General features: G+C 44.6%; 1 protein-coding gene and 2 long non-coding RNA genes across 5 annotated transcripts in view; all 3 read left to right on the forward strand.

The window, feature by feature from the left end:
* The first annotated feature begins 513 nt into the window (after window positions 1–513).
* LOC307214474 lies at window positions 514–2,337 on the forward strand. Its single transcript, XR_013838131.1, has 2 exons — window positions 514–571; window positions 2,108–2,337. It is a non-coding gene; the product is annotated as an uncharacterized lncRNA (long non-coding RNA).
* Window positions 2,338–3,559: 1,222 nt separating this feature from the next.
* On the forward strand, window positions 3,560–7,014 carry LOC307214349. Its single transcript, XR_013837957.1, has 2 exons — window positions 3,560–5,733; window positions 6,116–7,014. It is a non-coding gene; the product is annotated as an uncharacterized lncRNA (long non-coding RNA).
* Window positions 7,015–12,887: 5,873 nt separating this feature from the next.
* The window catches only part of DOCK9 (dedicator of cytokinesis 9), a 98,035-nt gene continuing 90,110 nt past the window's right edge, over window positions 12,888–20,812 (forward strand). Inside the window, exon 1 of one of the 3 annotated variants that reach the window (XM_079972369.1) lies at window positions 12,888–13,207. In XM_079972369.1, coding sequence (XP_079828495.1) covers window positions 13,073–13,207 — 135 coding nt within the window. In that variant the 5' untranslated portion in view covers window positions 12,888–13,072. The remainder of the gene's footprint in view (window positions 13,208–20,812) is intronic. The other 2 variants (XM_079972376.1, XM_079972380.1) reach the window with 2 other exon arrangements.

Consider the following 20,812-nt stretch of genomic DNA (forward strand, 5'->3'; position numbering starts at 1 on the left):
ATCGCTGCTCTGGCGAGCCAGAGCCGCACACGGAAACGCCGTTTACCTTCCCGCCGGTAAGCGGTCCCTATTTATCTACTTGCACCCGGAGGTGCTTTCGAACTGCTAGGTTGGCAGGCGCTGGGACCGAGCAGCGGGAGCGCACCCCGCCGCAGGGATTCGAACCGCCGACCTTTCGATCGGCAAGCCCTAGGCGCTGAGGCTTTAACCCACAGCGCCACCTGCGTCCCTTATACAAAGCCACCTTATTTATTTAAATAATTTATACCCCAACATTCAGATAAAAAGACCGCCCGAGAAACTTACAAAAACAAGTACAATAGTCCTTGTCTTTAATTTTACAGTGACATGATACACGAGCAAAAGAAGACAAAGAAGGGGGGAAACAATCTCAGGCACCAGTTCTTATAACACGTTTATATAGACCTGTGCAGATCCTGGCTGTCTAAGAGAGCAGAAAAATTTCCACCCTGATCAGGGGACAATGTCTAGGATAGGAGGCCACGGCTGTTCCTGCAACACAGTTCTGTTCCCAGACAGCTGACTTGATGGCAGCTAGAATCCTCATAAGGTCACACGTTTCTGTTTCTCTCAGTTTCTAATTTTTTCGGTCACATTACTACATAATAATAATAATAATAATAATAATAATAATAATAATTTATTATTTGTACCCCGCCCATCTGGCTGGGTTTCCCCAGCCACTCTGGGCGGCTTCCACAGAAACCAAAAATACACTAAAATATCACAGATTAAAAACTTCCCTAAACAGGGCTGCCTTAAGATGTCTTCTGAATGTCAGGTAGTTATTTATCGCTTTGACATCTGATGGGAGGGCGTTCCACAGGGCAGGCGCCACTACCGAGAAGGCCCTCTGCCTGGTTCCCTGTAGCTTTGCTTCTCGCAATGAGGGAACCTCCAGAAGGCCCTCGGCGCTGGACCTCAGCGTCCGGGCAGAACGATGGGGGTGGAGACGCTCCTTCAGGTATACTGGGCCGAGGCCGTTTAGGGCTTTAAAGGTCAACACCAGCACTTTGAATTGTGCTCGGAAACGTACTGGGAGCCAATGTAGGTCTTTCAAGACCGGTGTTATGTGGTCTCGGTGGCCGCCCCCAGTCACCAGTCTGGCTGCCGCATTCTGGATTAGTTGTAGTTTCCGAGTCACCTTCAAAGGTAGCCCCACATAGAGCACATTGCAGTAGTCCAAGCGGGAGATAACTAGAGTATGCACCACTCTGGCGAGACAGTCCACAAGCAGGTAGGGTCTCAGCCTGCGTACCAGGTGGAGTTGGTAGACAGCTGCCCTGGATACAGAATTGACCTGTGCCTCCATGGACAGCTGTGAGTCCAAAATGACTCCCAGGCTGCGCACCTGGTCCTTCAGGGGCACAGTTACCCTATTCAGAACCAGGGAGTCCTCCACACCAGCCCGCCCCCTGTCCCCCAAAAACAATACTTCTGTCTTGTCAGGATTCAGCCTCAATCCATTAGCCGCCATCCATCCTCCAACCGCCTACAGACACTCACACAGGACCTTCACCGCCTTCACTGGTTCTGATTTGAAAGAGAGGTAGAGCTGGGTATCATCTGCATATTGATGGACACCCAGTCCAAACCCCCTGATGATCTCTCCCAGGGGCTTCATATAGATGTTAAAAAGCATGGGGGAGAGGACGGAACCCTGAGGCACCCCACAAGTGAGGGCCCAGGGGTCTGAACACTCATCCCCCACCACCACTTTCTGAACACGGCCCAGGAGGAAGGAACGAAACCACTGTATAAACATCAGTTGGTGATTATTGTTTACGTAGAAAATGTCCTCATGAAAATCCATCAGTACTTTTGTATGCAGTTTTGCCTAATATGCACATTTTTGCTAGCAATCTTTTAGGTTATTTCCATGAATATATGCATCTTTGAATACAAAATTGTATGATTTTTGCACACATTTACTTACAAAAACGCATTGCAAAATTCTGAGAAGTGAGAATTTCAAAGGATAGCCATGTTTCAGCTCACGTAGTGTTTGGAAACTGCAATTAGGTAAGGATGCATCAAACTGTTAAATTAACCAAATTTTCTTCCCTACCACTACTACTCACAGCAGGGGTTTGATGGCCAACGCTAGTGGAATTTCTGGCTGACTTGGCACTGGCAAAGAGCGACCCCTTCGCAGAAGTACTCTTCCCCACCCCAAGCAGATCCTTGACCAGAGCAGATGACAATGTCCTGGCCAGAAGGGCAGGGCTGCTCTAGCCACCCAGTTCTTTTCTCAGACAGCTCATTTATGATTAATTATATTGAGCATATACTTATTTAAAATGGATTGGACCCTTATCTTTTCTGCATTCAGTAATTCTTTTGTTTGAGTGTCTGTTAAGTTCAATGAAATTAAAAAGATATCCACAAGACAGTGAAAGAACACTGTTCTGGAAATAACAGAGAATACATGCTCATCAGATGTTAGATGCTAAGAAGGATAAAAATTAAAGCAGGTGGATGGATTAAATCAAATGAAGCGGCTAGGCTTAGGCCACAATAAACTATGTGCTATTAGAGGATATTAAGATAATGATCATTTGGGTTAGCCTACAGCCTAATAAGAATTCTGGGATTGTAAATAACCCTTGATGGGTACAATAGAGTTCGTGACTTCTTTGTTGTGAGAGAACAACAGCTCATCTTCATTTTGGGAGCCAAAAGTCTCTATCTGGAAATGTTAGTGTTAAGTTGTGGGTGAACATATCAGACGACACAGCGATTCTTCAGACAGCTCTTGTTTATTCACAGGCCAGAACAGAACTGAAGGGTTCAGCCAACCTGCTTATATAGAGCTCAACTACAAAGCAACAGTAACAACTTTCTGTAACTATCCAATCACTGAATGTCACTTTCAATTCCTTATTTGCATATGCGGACCTGAGTGAAAACTATCTACAGTATCCCCCTGCTGGCCTAGTACAGTAACTTCAGTACATAACAGTAAGGTGGCCACTTCAAACAAGGGCCTTGGTTTCCCACTCATATCCTTTATTGCAAGAGGAAGAAAATGTTTTCATCTTAAGGAGCACATTCCCTTTTCCCCAAATGGTGGAACATCCATTGGGATGGTATTGCATCATTTGTCATTCCCTCTCTACCTCTCCCTTCTCAGATGTCTGTGAAAACATGTCCTAAACTATGTGGTAACATCCCCACTTTTCCTCCTTTAAAACAGTGTTTCAGGCTGCCTGCTGACAGCCCTGGGGAACGAACTGCTTGCTTTGATTAAAAGTTCTGCTCCACCCCTGCTGCACCAAGTCCTGAGACTTTGGGGAGACAAAATTCCCCATGCTACGACTCCCATAAGCTCTGATGCAATAGGATTTATTTGTTTAAGGAACTTATACCCCACTTTCCTTCATAAGTCGCAGGTTAATTCTGTGTCCAGGGCAGCTGTCTACCAGCTCCACAGGCTGAGACCCTACCTACCCGCAGACTGCCTTGCCAGAGTGGTGCATGCTCTAGTTATCTCCCGCTTGGACTACTGCAACGCGCTCTTTGTTGGGCTACCTTTGAAGGTGACCCAGAAACTGCAATTAATCCAGAATGCGGCAGCTAGACTGGTGACTGGGAGTGGCCGCCGGGACCACATAATACCGGTTCTGAGAGATCTGCATTGGCTCCCAGTACGTTTCCGAGCACAATTTAAAGTGTTGGTGCTGACCTTTAAAGCCCTAAACGGCCTCGGTCCTGTATACCTGAAGGAGTGTCTCCACCCCCATTGTTCAGCCCGGAAACTGAGATCCAGCACTGAGGGCCTTCTGGCGGTTCCCTCATTGCGAGAAGTGAGGTTACAGGGAACTAGACAGAGGGCCTTCTTGGTAGTGGCGCCCACCCTGTGGAACACCCTCCCTTCAGATGTGAAGGAAATAAGCAGCTATCCTATCTTTAAAAGACATCAGAAGGCAGCCCTGTTCAGGGAAGTTTTTAATATTTAACGCTGTACTGTTTTTAACACTTGAGTGGGAGCCTCCCAGAGTGGCTGGGGAAACTCAGCCAGATGAGCCGAGTATAAATAAAAAATTATTATTATTATATTATTATTATTAGTCTCAAAGTGACTTACAGTAAAAACAAACCACATACAAAATTTAAAACGCATATTAAAACATCAGAAATAGAAATATTAGAACAGCACTCAATGTGCAAAGGCCTCCAGGGTGGGGGAATGTTTTCACGTGGTACCTGAAACTTAGCAGGCATGGTGCCTACCTGATTTTTAATAGGAAGGAGTTTTACAAAGTTGGGCCCTCTGCAATTGAAGGCCTGAGTCGTGGTTGGCAGGAGTTGTGCTTCTGGTCCATCTTGGTGTTGTCATGGCCTGCTTCAGTCCATCTGGTAGGAACTGGAAAGAGGAAATTATCGTAGGTGATGCCTACCTTAAGGAACAGCAGCCCCAGCCCACAATCCGGTGAGCATTTTCAGTGATGCGTTTCCCCCAACATTTAACATCATGTTTTATTTACCCAAGTGTATATGAATGAGATGTTACTGTGGTTGATGTTATTGTTGTGCTGTGTTTTGATACTTGTGTGAAAAGCTGTATATAGGTCTTTGAATAAACAGGGCTCCTTTGGGAGGAAGGGTGGGATACAAATTGAGTAAATTAATAAATTTAACAAAGAAAAATAAAGAAAAAGTGGGAAGCCCACACAGCAGGACATGAACACAATACTGTCTCCTTCTGTTGTCCCACAATGACTGGTCTTCAGAGGCATAGTGCCTCTAACTCTGCAGATAACTATTTTTTAGTTTTTATTCTTATTTCTTATTTAAATTTGTATACCACCCTTCATCTGAAGATCTCAGGGTGGTACACAGCATAAAAATACAAAATAAAAACACAAAATACATAACAATTAAAAAAACCCATAATCAACCTCCCACAAACACATTTTAAAAAAACCATAGAATGTTAATCAGCCAAAGGCCTGGTTGAAGAGGAACTAGAAGCAATTTATGGCTTAATCCTCCATGAACTTGTCTAACCCCCTTTTAAAGCGATCCAAATTGGTGGCCATCAACATTTTTTATGGTAGCAAAGTCCATATTTGAATTACGTTCTGTATGAAGAAGTACCTCCCTTTGGTTTTCCTGAACCTGCTGTGTGTTCTAGTGTTGTGAACTTATGAGAAAACCACTTTACATTTACCGTGCATAATTGTATCAACCTCTCTCATATCTACTAAACCTTTTTTTTTCTAAACTAAGAAGTGTCATCCCTTTGTTTCAAGGGATGAATAAAGAAACAACTCTTCCTGAAGAAGAAGCAGAGCCTCCACAGATTTAGCTGAATTGTACAGAACAAGCTGGCACCATCTGGTGAAAAGACAGCCGCTTCCCTCCTGCATCTCTGCGACATGCATAATTGACACATTGATTTTTATTTTTTAAAGAGGAATGTATTTTACAACCTTCTGCCATTACACCATTGTGCCAGTCAGACTAAGATTTTGTCTGCATCTCTGCCAAGTCACTTAAGCACAGGATGTTGCCAAATTGCTTTTTAAGCTCACCAGAGAGTTTGGTAGCAAGGATTGGGCGGAGGCTGTTGTGGCAAAATTTAATGAAAAGCACTGGACCTCTGCCATCGTTTCAGTCATGTGTCAGTCATAACTAGCATGGTTTAGTTAAACAGGCAGGGTTTTGTTAAGTGGGGTATGTTGGGTCTATAGGTTGCTATCACTCAAGGTTAAAGGTAAAGGTACCCCTGCCCGTACGGGCCAGTCTTGCCAGACTCTAGGGTTGTGCGCTCATCTCATTCTAGAGGCCGGGAGCCAGCGCTGTCCGTAGACACTTCCGGGTCACGTGGCCAGCGTGACAAGCTGCATCTGGTGAGCCAGCGCAGCACAGGGAACGCCGTTTACCTTCCCGCTGGTAAGCAGTCCCTATTTATCTACTTGCACCCGGGGGTGCTTTCGAACTGCTAGGTTGGCAGGCGCTGGGACCAAGCGACGGGAGCACACCCCGCCGCGGGGATTCAAACTGCCGACCATGCGATTGGCAAGTCCTAGGCGCTGAGGTTTTACCCACAGCGCCACCCGCGTCCCTTCGCCACCTGCGTCCACTCAAGGTTAGGTCACTGCAAACCTTAAAACACTTTCTCACACACAGAGACACATTCATATGCACACTCTTGCCTTAAAGGAACTGTCAAGCTCTTAATCCTGCAAATTATCTGAGTAAATCCTATTGTTTCTGCAAAGAGATTTATTGGGGGGTGGGGCTTACATTTCCACCAGAAGGTAAACAACAAGCTTCCAAAAGAATATTTCCAGTGCTTGCCTCAAGTTAGATGTCTGTTGAAACCTTTAAAACAACCAACTGAAGTATCTATCTCATGACAGCAAATTAAGAAACCTAATATCCATTCATGATTATAGTTTGAAATCCAGTTTTAGCAGTTCTTTTCTGCCATAAAGGGGGCAGGGGTTGGGGTTTTATTTAGGTCAGCTACCCAGTAAAATCGACAGCCAGCTGAGTCTGTCTGGTGAGTTTTGTTTTATAAGCAAACACGTACCTGCAAACTGATATTAATACCTTTTAATTAACAGCTCCCATTATTCCTGCAACAGGTTATGAGTCAACTGTGCCTATATACTACTAGGTGTCAGGATAATACGACAGCCAATGCATGAGCCACTTCCTTAAAAAAGAAACAGGGTTTGGACGGAGAAGGTGAAAGAAAAATCTGCTTGCTGGCAGGGATTTAAGCTTACTCAGCTGTTCTGCCATGAAGCACTTTTATGGAGATATATTTATGCTATGCAAACTGCAAGATTTTTACAGCTGAATACCACCCTAACTTGCTCCATCTTGCTTTTCTCTGAAGTCAAAGGTGCTGACGCCCAGAGAGAAGCACAACTGAATATGGGCAGGCATAATGGAAAGGAAGATGTTAGCACTGAGAACTAGCAGAATCAAAATCATTTGTTCAGTTTAACTTCCCTGGCATTAAAGACTCTGCTTATCACTCTGCTTATCTAAGCTGGTTTGTGTGGTCTGGAAACATTTGACCTTGATAAGTACTGTTGTGCACACCCCAATCTCTGAGCAGTGAAAGATTTTAGGGGTTCCAGCACATATCCAGGGTGCTGTTTTATTGGAATGAAGGTCAATGGAGGCTCTGACGTCTTTAGGATATATGGTTTTTATAACATATATAACCATACCCTACCCTACTTATGCTGGTCTATGACCATAATAAAGATTTGATTGATTGACATATATAACCTGGGCATAAGCTGGAAATGCTCGCAGCATTAACACTCCAACAGATCTTGTTTTCCTATAAGGCAGGGGTGCCCAAACTTTTTTCAAAGAGGGCCAGATTTCATTAAGTGAACATGTGTGAAGGCCAACCAAAAGACCAACCATAGTTGTTGAGCTTTTAGGATTGAAGTTGTTGAACCTTTTTCTTAGGATTTCCCCCCGAAGCTGTTGGGCTTTTTTAAGGATTTTACCCAGGACATATACTGACATGGGAGGGGATGCGGGTGGTGCTGTGGGTTAAACCACAGAGCCTAAGACTTGCCAATCAGAAGGTCGTCGGTTCGAATCCCCGCAATGGGATGAGCTCCCGTTGCTCAGTCCCAGCTCCTTCCAACCTAGCAGTTCGAAAGCACGTCAAGGTGCAAATAGATAAATAGGTACCGCTCCAGCGGGAAGGTAAACGGCGTTTCCGTGTGCTGCTCTGGTTCGCCAGAAGCGGCTTAGTCCTGCTAGCCACATGACCCGGAAGCTGTACGCCGGCTCCCTCGGCCAATAAAGCGAGGTGAGCACCGCAACCCCAGAGTCGGTCACGACTGGACCTAATGGTCAGGGGTCCCTTTACTTTTACTATAATGACACGGGGGCCAGATTAAATCGACCAGCGGGCCCCTGAAATGGACTTTGGACATGCCTGCTATAAGGTATCTAGTTGTGTCCCCAAACCCAGAGCTTTGGATTCAGCACAGATGGCAACTCAAGCCTCTGTGACCTTCCAGCTTTCACACATGGCCCCATACTAAACCAAAAGACTAGCTCCTGGCCTACTGTTCTCCTACCTATAAGATGATGTGGCCTCTAGCCAGTAGGGAGGAAAGTCTACCTCCTCTAGAAAAAGCATCAGTATCCAGTTGTCAACACATGTGTTCTTCACCACCTTGTCAGACATGCAAATGGAGGGTGACAAGCCAGGTTAGGGCAATTAACAGGGGAAAAACAAAAAACAAACCTGGTCTGATCGGTTCTACTACAAACTACAGTCTTACAGTTATGAAATCACAGGCTTGGTTGGGATCCATGGACACCACCCAAACAAATCCTCCAATACTATAGCACTATGCAAGGGATACTAGACAGCACACCTAGGCAATTGCAGGGCTGTGTAACCTCTTTCAGACCAAGGTCCACGTTCTTTTTGTGGTCAACCTTCCAGGGACACACCAGTGATGGATGGGACCAGAGGCTAAAGTTTGCAGAGCGATAGACACAGATAGGTCACGTGGGTAGAACCTGTCAGAACCTAGGATTTACTGTATTTTTAGTACTGATTACTAGTTAGTCCCATATAGACATACTCTTTAAATATCCTCTCAGCTGCGTGGGTGGGCAGCTCCTACCCAGCTGAGAGAATTGCAAACTCTGTAATATCCTATGCTGTACATGTTTACCAAGAGGTAAATTCCACTGAGCAAAAGGCAGCTTATCCCTAAAGCAACAGTCAGGATGACTCAACTAGAGTTGTGTGGGTCAACTGCTTGGTGCTGTAGCAAAAAGATCCAGCTGATCCACGTCCACATGAATGGCTCATTTAAATGTTCTCCCAGTCTCACGGAAGCTGCTTATGGAGAATAGCTCCCACACAATATGTCTAGGTGCACCTAGCAAAACGTGATTTTACAGGTTGGACTAGTATGTGTACTGGGTGGTTTGCAAATTCTTAAATACACTCTAAGCCTTTAGAGGCCAAAAACTACTGTGATTCCAAACTGTACACAAAGCAGCCTTTGGGCTACCCTAAAATAACATTACTAGCAGGAGAGCCAACAGGAGGCTTTGTTCTCCTGGCAGAGAGATAGGAGTTCACATACTCCATCTTTTACTTATATGTAATATTTGAACCTTCTACAATGTACAGCAGGGGTGGGGAACTGTTTTGCAGCCCAAGGACCACATTTCTTTCTGGACAGCTTTCTGAGGGCCACATGGCAGTAGTGGTCAGAGCATTATTGGCAGGCTGCTAAATACAAGAGCCTAGGAGACAAGTCTACCCCTGGATTTGCATTTATTATTTTAAAAGTGGCTTCAGTATGGTTTCCTGCACAGAAAAAGCATGGAGGCTTCTGGAGGCCTGCCTGATGGGAAAAGTTTCTGAAGGGATCAAATTGGTCACCTCAGTGGAGGTGATGTTATATATCTTGTGAGCAGGACATAGCTTGAGCAATCCAATCCAATCTACCCACCTTACAAGAAGATTTCCCTCTGGAGATGGGTCAATTTTTCAGCAGTACAAATTTAAAAATGTTAACAAAGGAGTGAATAACACTACTGTTCTCCACAAAATAAACAAAGAATATCCTGGCAGTGTAGGGACTTGCCCCATCTTGCCACAAATAGAGTTTTACTATGCTGTAGAGAACAAAAGGATGCCCAGGAATTCGTGCCTTCCTATAGCCAATCCGTTTTGGAAGTGCTCTGAAGTTTTTATTTAGGAGGGTATATTCACTCTGGGCTCCACAGCCAAATTGCAAAATCACTCTTGCTGCCAGCACATAGCCCAGGTTTGACTCTGTTTCTCCCCTGGCTTTTCCTCCACTGCTTCCAGTCAGCTGCCTCCATGGATCAGGGCTTGATGAAGCAGATATTGCCCTAGCTGTTCAAAAGCCCTTTTTAGGGATCTACATACTGCTGCCACTGTGACTATCTCGCTTCTGTTTTCAGTGTGCGATGAGTGTTTTGTGAATAAACCTGACACACTGAGAGGGGGAGCCACCCCTGTCTTTGTCATTTCCAGTTGATGATGTCAAACACCAGGAATCCTGTTCAGGTGATGAAGTGGAGAAACTCCAAAACAAAAGGGTCTGCTGAACACACCCCAGAAGCACTGCCACCCGATGACACCATGGAAGAGTCAGAGTAGCCAGAAACTCCCTTTCTCTACTGCAGTCAGATACTAAAGCAAAGCAGCAGCTTCCAGTACTGGAAGGGCTCACAATTAGGAGGCAACTGTGTTGACCCTATATAGGGCTGAGCCTCAGTTGGTTCCTTGATGAAGCAACATGGGAGCTATGTGTTCTGTGCGGGGTAGAGCACATCATGAAACCTTCCCTAACTAGTCTTGCCTCATCCACTTCAGTCAGCTCCAGAGTATGACAGAAGAGTCTAAAGATGGTAACCCACTTCTTCCTCAACATACAACTTGCAAACATGCCTTAGTGAATTTTATTCCATATCTCTAGCCATGGTTTATGAAGTTACCCAGTTCATCCTACACACTCTACCCAATTCAGTGGTACCTTGGTTCTCAAATGCCGAAAACCCGGAAATAAGTGTTCTGGTTTGGAACTTTTTTTGGAAGTTGAACGTCCGATGTGGTTGTTGGCTATTGTTTCTGGGGCGCCTGCACCAATCAGAAGCTGTGCCTTGATTTTTGAACATTTTGGAAGTCAAAACGGACTTCCAGAATGGATTAAGTTTGGCGCTTTTGTTTTTGCTATTTATTTTGCATTTTTGTTTTTTCGGTTAATTTGTTATTGTGACTGTGTGAAGCCCAGTTCAGCTACTGGTTGATTGAATGTATGACTGTGGAAATGGATAAAAGCCCTCCATCCAAACAATAGCTATCATCAGTGCCGGTTAGAAAAAAAAATAATTTTAATTTTTAACAGCTACAATACTGTCTTATGTATTTTATAGTACAGTACATTATTGCTTTCATTTTATGGATCAATGGTCTCGTTAGATAGTAAAATTCATGTTAAATTGCTGTTTTAATCTGGAACAAATTAATCCCTTTTGCATTACTTTCTATGGGAAAGCGTGCCTTGGTTTTGGAACGGACTTCTGGAACAGATTAAGTTTGAGAACCAATGTACCACTGTATTAAAATATGTGCCCTAAGTTACTTCACTCCACCATATTACTCATTATAAACCCTCAGAGTTCCGTTGTTACTCATGAAATTAGGACTGACGTGTAAAGAGGTGTCTAGGATTGTTCTAACCCCTTACGCAGTACCTTTTCCCTTTGAAATTTCCTTATTCTTGTGAATATAATTTTGGGGTTTTTTTTTAAGAATCTAACATAAAATGTATATTTGAATCAATAACACAGTAGATTCCAGTAGCTCGAATGTCAGTTAGGGCTAGCCCTACTGACAGCCATTCTCTTGGACAGAGTTTCAGAGAATGTGAAACCTATCTGATGTGTCTGGTGGCAATAGTTTCTGGACTGGAGAAGCAGGTTGTCCCCCTCTACTTTTCCAGGTTCCCAGCTGTTTCACTTTCTCCTATACAACTCAGCTGAGAACCACCTGCATAGCCCTGAGCTGGGTCTGTCATGCCAGGCTAGAATATGAGGAACTGGCAGGTTGTCAGATGTTGCTTTTTCAAGGCAATCTCCTGCTCATGGGCATAAAACAATAAAAATACTTAACTAACCAATTACATTGGTTCTCTCCCCCCCCCCCCCAATCCTGGCTACATCCACATGCTCCTGCTGTAACATTCAAGTGTAAAAACAGTGACGTAACTTAAAAAATGAAAAACGTTAAAAAGGCTACCTTTCCCCTTGCCTTTGATTATTCTTTGCAGCATTGTGTCATACTTGACAAATAAAAGGCTGTGCGGCCTTGATAAATAAATTCTAATTCTAAATGAAAGTACTGCTGTACCCCCCCCCCCCGTAGAAACGCTACCAAATCTACTTCCATAATATGGAGATTTGGCAGTATGTAGCTGGAATATTTTAAAAATTGTGGGTGAAATCTGGAAGAGTGCTTATGGACTTAGAACAGAATGAGGTGGCGGCCTTTTAAATAAGCAGAGCCTGAGCCATTATGGATTGAAGCCGGCAACTGGCCTCGTTCCTGGAGTGATTTAAGGAGCCAGCACAGATGCTAGAGCTCTCTAGCAACATGCATCACTTACGGTAAAGAGCTTCCTTGCGAAGCCGCCCTTTGAAGCTGCATCGGGGGAAAGTACTCACAACGCAAAGGTGATCGGAATACAAAAAAACCCGCTAATGCTTTAAAAGTAATAAATCTTATTTATAGAACGTGCAAATCGTATTTATACACACACATCCGCACCGCCGCCCATTGGTTGGGAGTTCTATGTATTGCACTTCAGGAAAAAGACCAGCAGGCACAGCGCTCTGCCAAGGGCATCCCTTCCACAGCCGCCCGCCGCCATCCACTGGAATGACCTGTGGCCCTCAGTGCCGCGCTAGAGAAAGCCAGGCGAGAATAAACGCCGCTCTGGGATGGGATTTCCGCTCCCTCTCAGCCACGCCCCCTCCTCCCAGGCAGAGCCAATAAGGGGGCCGGGGCCAGGGTGGTGCAGGCGAGCAAGCCGGGCAGGTAACGCGAGGCCCAATCAGGAACCTCGCAGGTTGGGGAGGCGGCTGGGAACTTCGCTCCTTGCGGGGCGAGGAGGGAGCAGCCGGGCCACGCCCCTCCGTCGGCTTCCGCGCCAATCAGCTCAAGCGAACCCGCCTCCGCTTCGCTCTCTTCACCCCCCGACCGCCCACCCTCTCCCGCGTGCCAGTGTTTGGGGGCTGGCGCGAGCGGGTGCCGTTGGTGTGTGTGTGCGCGCGTCGCCCGGAGGGAGGGGCCGCCTGACAGGAGCGGCGCCGCCGCGAGCCAAGACCAGCTGCGACACTGACTGGCCGGCCGGCAGCTCGCTCGCTCGCTCGCTCGCTCGCGCGGCGTTGTTCAGGGGATGGTGGGGGCGGCGACGGCGACGGGACGCCGCCTGAGGAGCCTCCAGGCAGCGCCCTGAGAGGGCCGGGGATTCCGCCAGGGCCGCCGGGAGGAGCGAGGGCCATGGCAACGATGCCCTTCCAGCCGGCGCTGGGGCCCCCGGAGACTCGCAAGTTCACGCGGGCGCTCAGCAAGCCCGGCACGGCCGCCGAGTTGCGGCAGAGCGTCTCTGAGGTGGTGCGAGGCTCCGTCCTTGTGGTGAGTTGACGGCGACGCGGGTGGGAAACGCGCACACCTGACAGGGATATTCTCCACTTCGAGCCCACTTCTTGCCCCGCCATTACTTCTCGCGTGGGGGGGAGGCGTCGTCGTTGAACCTGGCGCCCTGTTCCCTCCTGCCTCCCCCCCCCCCCACCCTCGGATGGACCTGGCCGAGATGGACACACCTCCTGGGGCACTTCATCCTCCTCGCCATCCCCCCACCTGGCCTGACAACACCCCCCCCCCGCCATCCTCCGCCGGGCATGTCTCTTCTCGGAAGCCCCACTCGCTCCGCATCCCCCCCACCCGTGGGGGTTTCCTCCTCTTCCAAGTCTGGGCGTATCCAGGGGCCGGATCCTGGCCTCGTTTCCTCGGGAAGGAAACCTTTTCCCTAAAAAGAAAGGGGGGGGGGACGGACTGTGCTTCCCTCCCAGGAAAGCGTGCGTGAAGGCAGAAGAAGCAAAAAGAGGAGAGGACGCCTTGGGGAGATTTCTCTCTTCCCCCCCCCCTCTTTCTCTCTCCCCTCTTGCCTCTCTTTTCTCTCCTAATCCGCATGTCGGAATTTGCATGGCTCAGCTTAACCTAATCAGCTGGGGGGGAAAGGAGCGCTTGGGTGGGTGGAGAGAAGGGGGACACAGCCTGCTTCCGGCCGGCCTTTCCTCCTTTCGTTTTCCATTCCAACCTGCGTATATCATACTTAGACCCCATTTCCCGTTGCTCAAACCCTTCTGTTTCCCGTTCGTTGCATCGGGATGCTGAGCGCACAGGAACGGGAAGGAGAGGGTGGTCCTTTCTAGCTGCGGCGTCTGTCTCCAGACGTGCGCTTCTCTCTCTCTCCCCCCCCCCTTTCTTTCTCTCCTTGTGAAAACTTCCGTCCATTCACATTGAGTCCCGCCCTTGCTTCCTTCCCCGCGGTATCTATGAATGAATGAGTGGCTGGAAAACTTTGGAGGGGGATTTCATGTTGCCTGCCCTCACACGAATAAAGGCTGGGAAACATTTCTGGGTAATTCGCAGATTTGTTCAGTCCCACCCCACATCAGATCACAAAACCCAATACTCAAAGTTGTGGCTGTACATTCATACACTGATATCAGGGTGAATGTATAAATAGTTTTACCCATCCCCAGTTATGTTTGAAAGTCTGGTCTGTATTCTTTTTACTGCCACTGTCCTCAGTTCTATGATTTTTTTGTGATCTGCTGTCTCGGTGTATTGTTTGGAATGGCAAATGGAGCACATTCATTGTGTTTCTATTTGTGTTTAGTTTGGCAGCTTAATTGTTGCTTCCCTGCCTCCTTTACACTGGGTATAGTACTGTAGCTATATAGTAAGCTAAACTGAAGATTCACAGCAAGGATAGAATTTATTTCAAGCAAAATATGTGTTATAAAATCTTTCATAATCTACACAGAATAGAATTTATATTTTGGCATTCTTTATTCTAATGCCTACTGCATTATTATTCACCTTGAATTCGTTGCAAGGTTTTAGTGTGATGATATTACTATTTTAAGACATTTGCTATTAACAACAACTCTGTATAGTCATTCACAATTAATTGTCTTAAGAATTTGATGCTGCTATCTAATCCTGTTTCTACCTTTTGACAGGACTGGCGCTTAAACATATTTTTAGTATCTTAGAATTTTTCAGATAGCTCTTGGCCATGAGTGTGTTTATTAATTTATAAAAACAAAGTGCTGCACAGTAAAACAGAAGTTAGACCAGTCTTGCTTGCAAATAGGTAAAAAGAGGGAGAATGGGAGCTTTAGCATTTCATTCAGTGATGTGTATTCACTTTGCTAAGGCACTTGAATTTGTGATGAGGACTGGTATGTATCACATGACTATCCTGCTGATAGGGGGAACTTTTTGTGTACATTAATTGCTTGATTGTCATAATCATGTTACTTTTATTGTCACAAGCATAAATGCCATTGCATTACCATATTGAGAAGATTGTTGTAGCTGGCAAAGTTTCAGATTCTAAAAACCTGTTCACTATACATCTGCAATGTGCTGTGGAAAACATGGCCACCATGAGCTGGACATATGTCAAGAAATGTTTTTAAATTCTTGCTCTTAGCATTGTTGACTACTTCATCCTCAGTGACTTGAAGGTTCTTCTGACATACTAACTTGCTCTCCAGTTTATCAGAAATAAAATGTGATTAAACAAAAAAACACAGAGGTATGAAAATATACAGCCTTTAAAAACTGCTGAAGCTAGATTCTATCTGGTTACAAGCTGTTCCATCACCACATAACTCTTAGCTGTTAAAGGCTGAACCATAAGTAGTGTACTGGTCAGCTTTTAAAGGAATTGCTTTATTATGCAATGCAATATGACAGACCACTGCTTCACATATCTCTTAGCTGTCTTTCTACCATCTCTCCCCTCTATGTAAATTTCATTGTATATTTTTCAGTTGTACTGTCAAAACACTGTATAGTGCATTTTCTTTACTATGTGAGGTATTCCTCCCTCTGTGCTATTCTATATATTTCTTAGAGTTAATGTTGCTTAATATGTTGGAAATACTATGGACGTGTTGGCAAATAATACCACATGTAGTTAATATGTTCTAAAATCTTGCTGTTCTGGGCTTGAGTTCTTCTGTTTATTGTGTATTACTGGCTACCATAGTGAAATTGTTTCCCAGCAGAGGTACTAGTCAACTTGGATCTGGGAAATATCCTCTGTGTTAGAAAATACTCTTTTTTTTATACTGGTGCCCACCTAATCTAGTTGAAGCCTGGTGAAAAAATTAAATCACTGTTACTAAAGTCTTCAGTCTGCTTTTTTGGAAACATTCAAATCATGTATTTCAAATCTGTTTTTGATCTTCCTTGGATATAGTGCTATCATCTGGATCCTTGTTATCATCTTTTGTCTCTCATGTTTGTACATATTTGTTCTGCTTGGTCAGTTGGCAAAGTATTGCCTACTGAAGAATAACTGGTTCCCCTGATTTTGGTTGCAATACTGGTAGTATCTTCTTGTCTTTCTTCCTCAAGTTCCTTGAAAAATGAATCTCTTCCTCATCAAGGCCCTTAAGAAGAATCTTAACAGTGCATAGGTTCAGAAATAACAAACTATTAACAGACACATGAGAGCAGGCATGAAGCTCTGGCCTGCACAACTATATTCCCTTATATATTGGAGGGGAGGAGATTTATAGTTTCTGCCATCCTTAGGAACAAACAGTGGTTTGTTGCTTCTTACAAACGCTGTAAACAGTGGTTTCTGCAGACCAGTTTTTGTGTGTGTGTTTTTTACAATCCAGGTTATCAAATCTAGATCTCATCCTGAGTCGTGGTTTGTTATACCTGAACTGCATCTGTGAATTAAGTGAATTCCTTTATTAGACCACTTTGAAGCTTTGGGGGTGTGGTGATGCTTCATTCCAGGGTTTCCTAACCTAACAGCACTGTATCACCAGGTGCTCAATGGGGCCTTGGGGAAACCTGAAGCACTATGCTGAGAGCCCTGGAAGTGTTTTCTTGCAATAAGGTCATACATATATAATAATGAGCATTATATTAGTGAGGGAAGGCTCTTTGCTTTCAGTTACGATTTGTTCTGGTCTCTTATCCATTCACTAACATTATTTTAGTTATTGATTCATACTAATACTCCCTCTCACCTCTATCTTCCAAAGCTGATCCTATTACAGTACTACTACTACTACTACTACTACTACCACCACCACTACTACTAAATGTAGATTCCATCCTTGCTCCTGAAGGGCCCAGGGCAGCAAACAACAGAGTAGTTAAACAATACAATTAAAAGTTTTTAGAAAATGGGGGGGGGGTTAAAGTCATAAACCCTCACACCTATTGGTGTGAGTCACGCATGTTTTCTTTATCTAGCATTGGGCAACCTCCAGTGCAGTGGCCTAATTGGGCCCAATAAGTTCCCTGTTTGCTGCTTTTGCTAAACAGTGCTTACTGGCCCCATGCCTGTGGCAAAGCAACATTTGCAGGCTTTGTCAATCAGTCCTGTTCCTTTGCAAGTACCAACAATCAGCAGATTGTCAGTGCTTACAAAACCCTTACCTGCAGTGGCAGAGGAAGGCTCTCGGGCACCTGGGGCAGCGTGCGCAGGGGCAGGGCGAACCACCCATAGGGGATGGGCGCGCAGCGGGGCCTCAGCTGCCCTCAGCTGCCCCGGGGAGGAAGCGGGTGGACAGCACAGAGCCTGCGGGCACAGAGACGTGTGGCTCGGGCACGCTGCAGGCCCTACGGTGACAAGTCCCGCCCGCTGTTTTGTCACCCCCCTGTCAGGGTGACACCTGGAGCGGACCACACCCTCCGCATCCCCCCCCCCTCCGTACATCCCTGCTTGCCTGACAGCCTGTCTTCAGAGTCCATATGCTTATATTAACCAATAATAACTGCATGTGAAAAAACTTGGTGAACTGGTAGAGGCATTCATTATGGAACTATAGTGATTCCATAGTTTTAAAGGGACTGGCTTTTTAAACATTCAGTCATTATAAACCCAAAAGCTCTTTGTTGTGAAGATAAGATGATTTATCCTATCAATATGACATTTGACATGGGAATTTACTTTCATTAGTAGTGTAATTTGGGCAAATTGCAGAAAAATTCTATAAAAATTGTTGAGTTACAGCAGTTTTAGAAAGTTTGCTTTTTAAAACTACAGGTGCTTCAAATGTTAAGTGTTTTCTGGTCATCAAATACATAATATATGCATTCAAATTTTCATTTTTGTCTTTTAGATTATATAAGATAATCAGAGATATTGTGGGAGTCTGCCCTTCAGTGGAAATGCATTGTGTATTTCTAAAACTATCAAGTTTCTAAGACCCCGTTTTAAATGGGAAACAATGCATGTCAGGAATTCTGTGGGTGCAAAGAAGTGAAGGAAGTCCTGGCAAATGCAGCACATGCCTGATTTGGCAGATGGAGTTGCCAGGGTAGAGCTGCATCCTAGCTGCCATCAAATCAAGCAGAAGGTGGGGATAGTGGCATCTAGAGATGTGAATGCCTGAAAAAAGAGGGGGGAAATGAAGGACTCCCCCAATTTCCCTATCCTTCCCTATTTGTTTTTGAAAAGCAGTGGCCCACCAGATGCTTAGGCAAAACTTGCATAGGAAGATACCCAGCACTGAGTCAGACCATTGGTTTTTCTAACTCAGTATTGTCTACACTGACAATACTGTTTTCCAGGATTTCAGACAGGGTTATCTTCTGCCCCTACCTGAAGATGCCAGAGATTGAACCTGGGACTTTCTATATGCAAAACTGACTGTTTACTGATGGCTAGAGGCTTGGCCAGCCACTTGATGGATCTGATCAACCCCACAGACAGTTGGCTTGCCACTTTGGCTATAAAAAGTAAACACGTACTTCAGTCTGTCATAATGATCACTTCATCTCCTTTTGCTCACACTTACCCTTGGTCTTTCAGCCCAATCCTTTTATCCTCTTGTTTGGAGTTTTTGGGGCATCGCTTGCTGAGATTTGTGGTATGTCAAATTTTAACATATGCTTTGAAATGCTAAACCATTAATTCTGACAATCAACCTCTGGCAAAATTTATTTTAAGTTGAGCACAATCTTTAACCAAAAGTTAAACCAGCAGAGTACCTAATCATAATTAAAGCATTCTCCTTGTAGATATGCTCTGCTTAAAAAAATCTAAATATTTAATAATATTAAAATAGAACCATCCTGTAGCAGAGCCTAGTCCTGTGCAGTTTAATTCATAAATATTGGGTTCACCACCTCTTATTTCTTTTGTGTATCACTAAATAATAATTTGCCCCACTGCCTGTTTGCCTCGAGTCTTGTGTCCTTTTCTTCATCCTTGGTCTATCATCTTTATTCTCTCTCCTTTGTATATAGGTGGAATCTAGACACTTATAAAAAACATTGTGAAAAATGCTATTTTTTAATGTTTTGAAAAACATATTGAATTTGCCATAACTCACCATTGCCATCTAGTGTCCCATTTGTATAATGCACTTTACAGCACACTTAAAACGTTTTATTTGCAGCTGTATAGCTGAGTCCTTAGTATGACTTTTTACTAATGCCTTTCTCTAACTCATATGAAATAATGTAGGGAAAGCAGGGGAGAGTCATTATTTCCCTCACCTGGAAATACGAAGATTGGAACTGTAAAGCCTAAGATATGAGGATACAATATGTGGGATCAGAGAACATGTTTATTGCTTATTAGAACAACTTGTCTCTTAAATGAAAGGCACCCATTCTAGGGGAAGTATGTAGCTGCAAAAGTTCAAATTATAAGACATATATTTAAAATTATTGTTTTTGTTTTTTAAATACACACTTAAAATATGCTTTGAGAGCCAGAGCTATGATAGACCCTAATCTATTTGTGTTCATACATATTTTTTTTCTTTTGAATTCCAGAGGATTATTCTGTAATCTAGGAGCGGCAGGATAAAATGCCATTATAATCCTGGGGCTGTCAGTTTCGTTCATGAGATTTATCACTAGCTACTTTACCTCAGTGAATCTCCTGTGAATACTCTTTGAATTTTTGCAGCCCATGTGCAGTGATGAGAATTTAACAAAATGGAACTATTTGAACATATATTTCATTCAAAAATTGTTTTAGTTTATGGACATATCTAAGATCCTTCTCTTAATCAGACTCCTGATTCAATTCTATGGCTCAGGCCAGACAATACAAAAAATGATTTGGTGCTATGGGAATTAACCTTATGCTCATATGTGCCTTCCCTTGGTTCAATAAATTGCTTTGTGGTTTGATCAAACCACAGTTTCCTATGCCTAGAGAGGTTCGCCATGTGCCAACCTATTGTCGTTTTGGCACCAAGCAGAGACTGAGCTTTTTAGATATGGTTTTAATCCTGGTGTTTTATGCTGTTCTTATGTTTTATGCTTTTTTGGGGGCACTTTTTGTAAATTGTTCCAGGAATACAATTGAATGGCAATATAAACAGACTTATTGATTGTTTGTGCTTGCCCTATAAACCACAATTGGAATCAGCTCCATGTACGTGGACTGAGTAGATAAACTCTAACTTTTCTGTAGTGTTAACTTGTAAAATGTTTTGGAAATGGATTAAGAATTAGCAAAATTGTTGGATTATTTATACATATATACACACACAATTTAGGGACGCAGGTGGCGCTGTGGGTTAAAGCCTCAGCGCCTAGGGCTTGCCGATCGAAAGGTCGGCGGTTCGAATCCCTGCGGCGGGGTGCGCTCCCGCTGCTCGGTCCCAGCGCCTGCCAACCTAGCAGTTCGAAAGCACCTCCGGGTGCAAGTAGATAAATAGGGACCGCTTACCAGCGGGAAGGTAAACGGCGTTTCCGTGTGCGGCTCTGGCTCGCCAGAGCAGCGATGTCACGCTGGCCACGTGACCCGGAAGTGTCTCCGGACAGCGCTGACCCCTGGCCTCTTAAGTGAGATGGGCGCACAACCCCAGAGTCTGTCAAGACTGGCCCGTACGGGCAGGGGTACCTTTACCTTTACCTTACACACACAATTTAACCTAATCCTTATAGAGAGCACCCATCACTGGAATATATGAACTGATAGCATGGCTAAGTGAGATTTGAAGTTAGGCT

Source organism: Podarcis cretensis (genome assembly GCF_951804945.1).
Source record: "Podarcis cretensis genome assembly, chromosome: 4".
Taxonomy (NCBI): domain Eukaryota; kingdom Metazoa; phylum Chordata; class Lepidosauria; order Squamata; family Lacertidae; genus Podarcis; species Podarcis cretensis.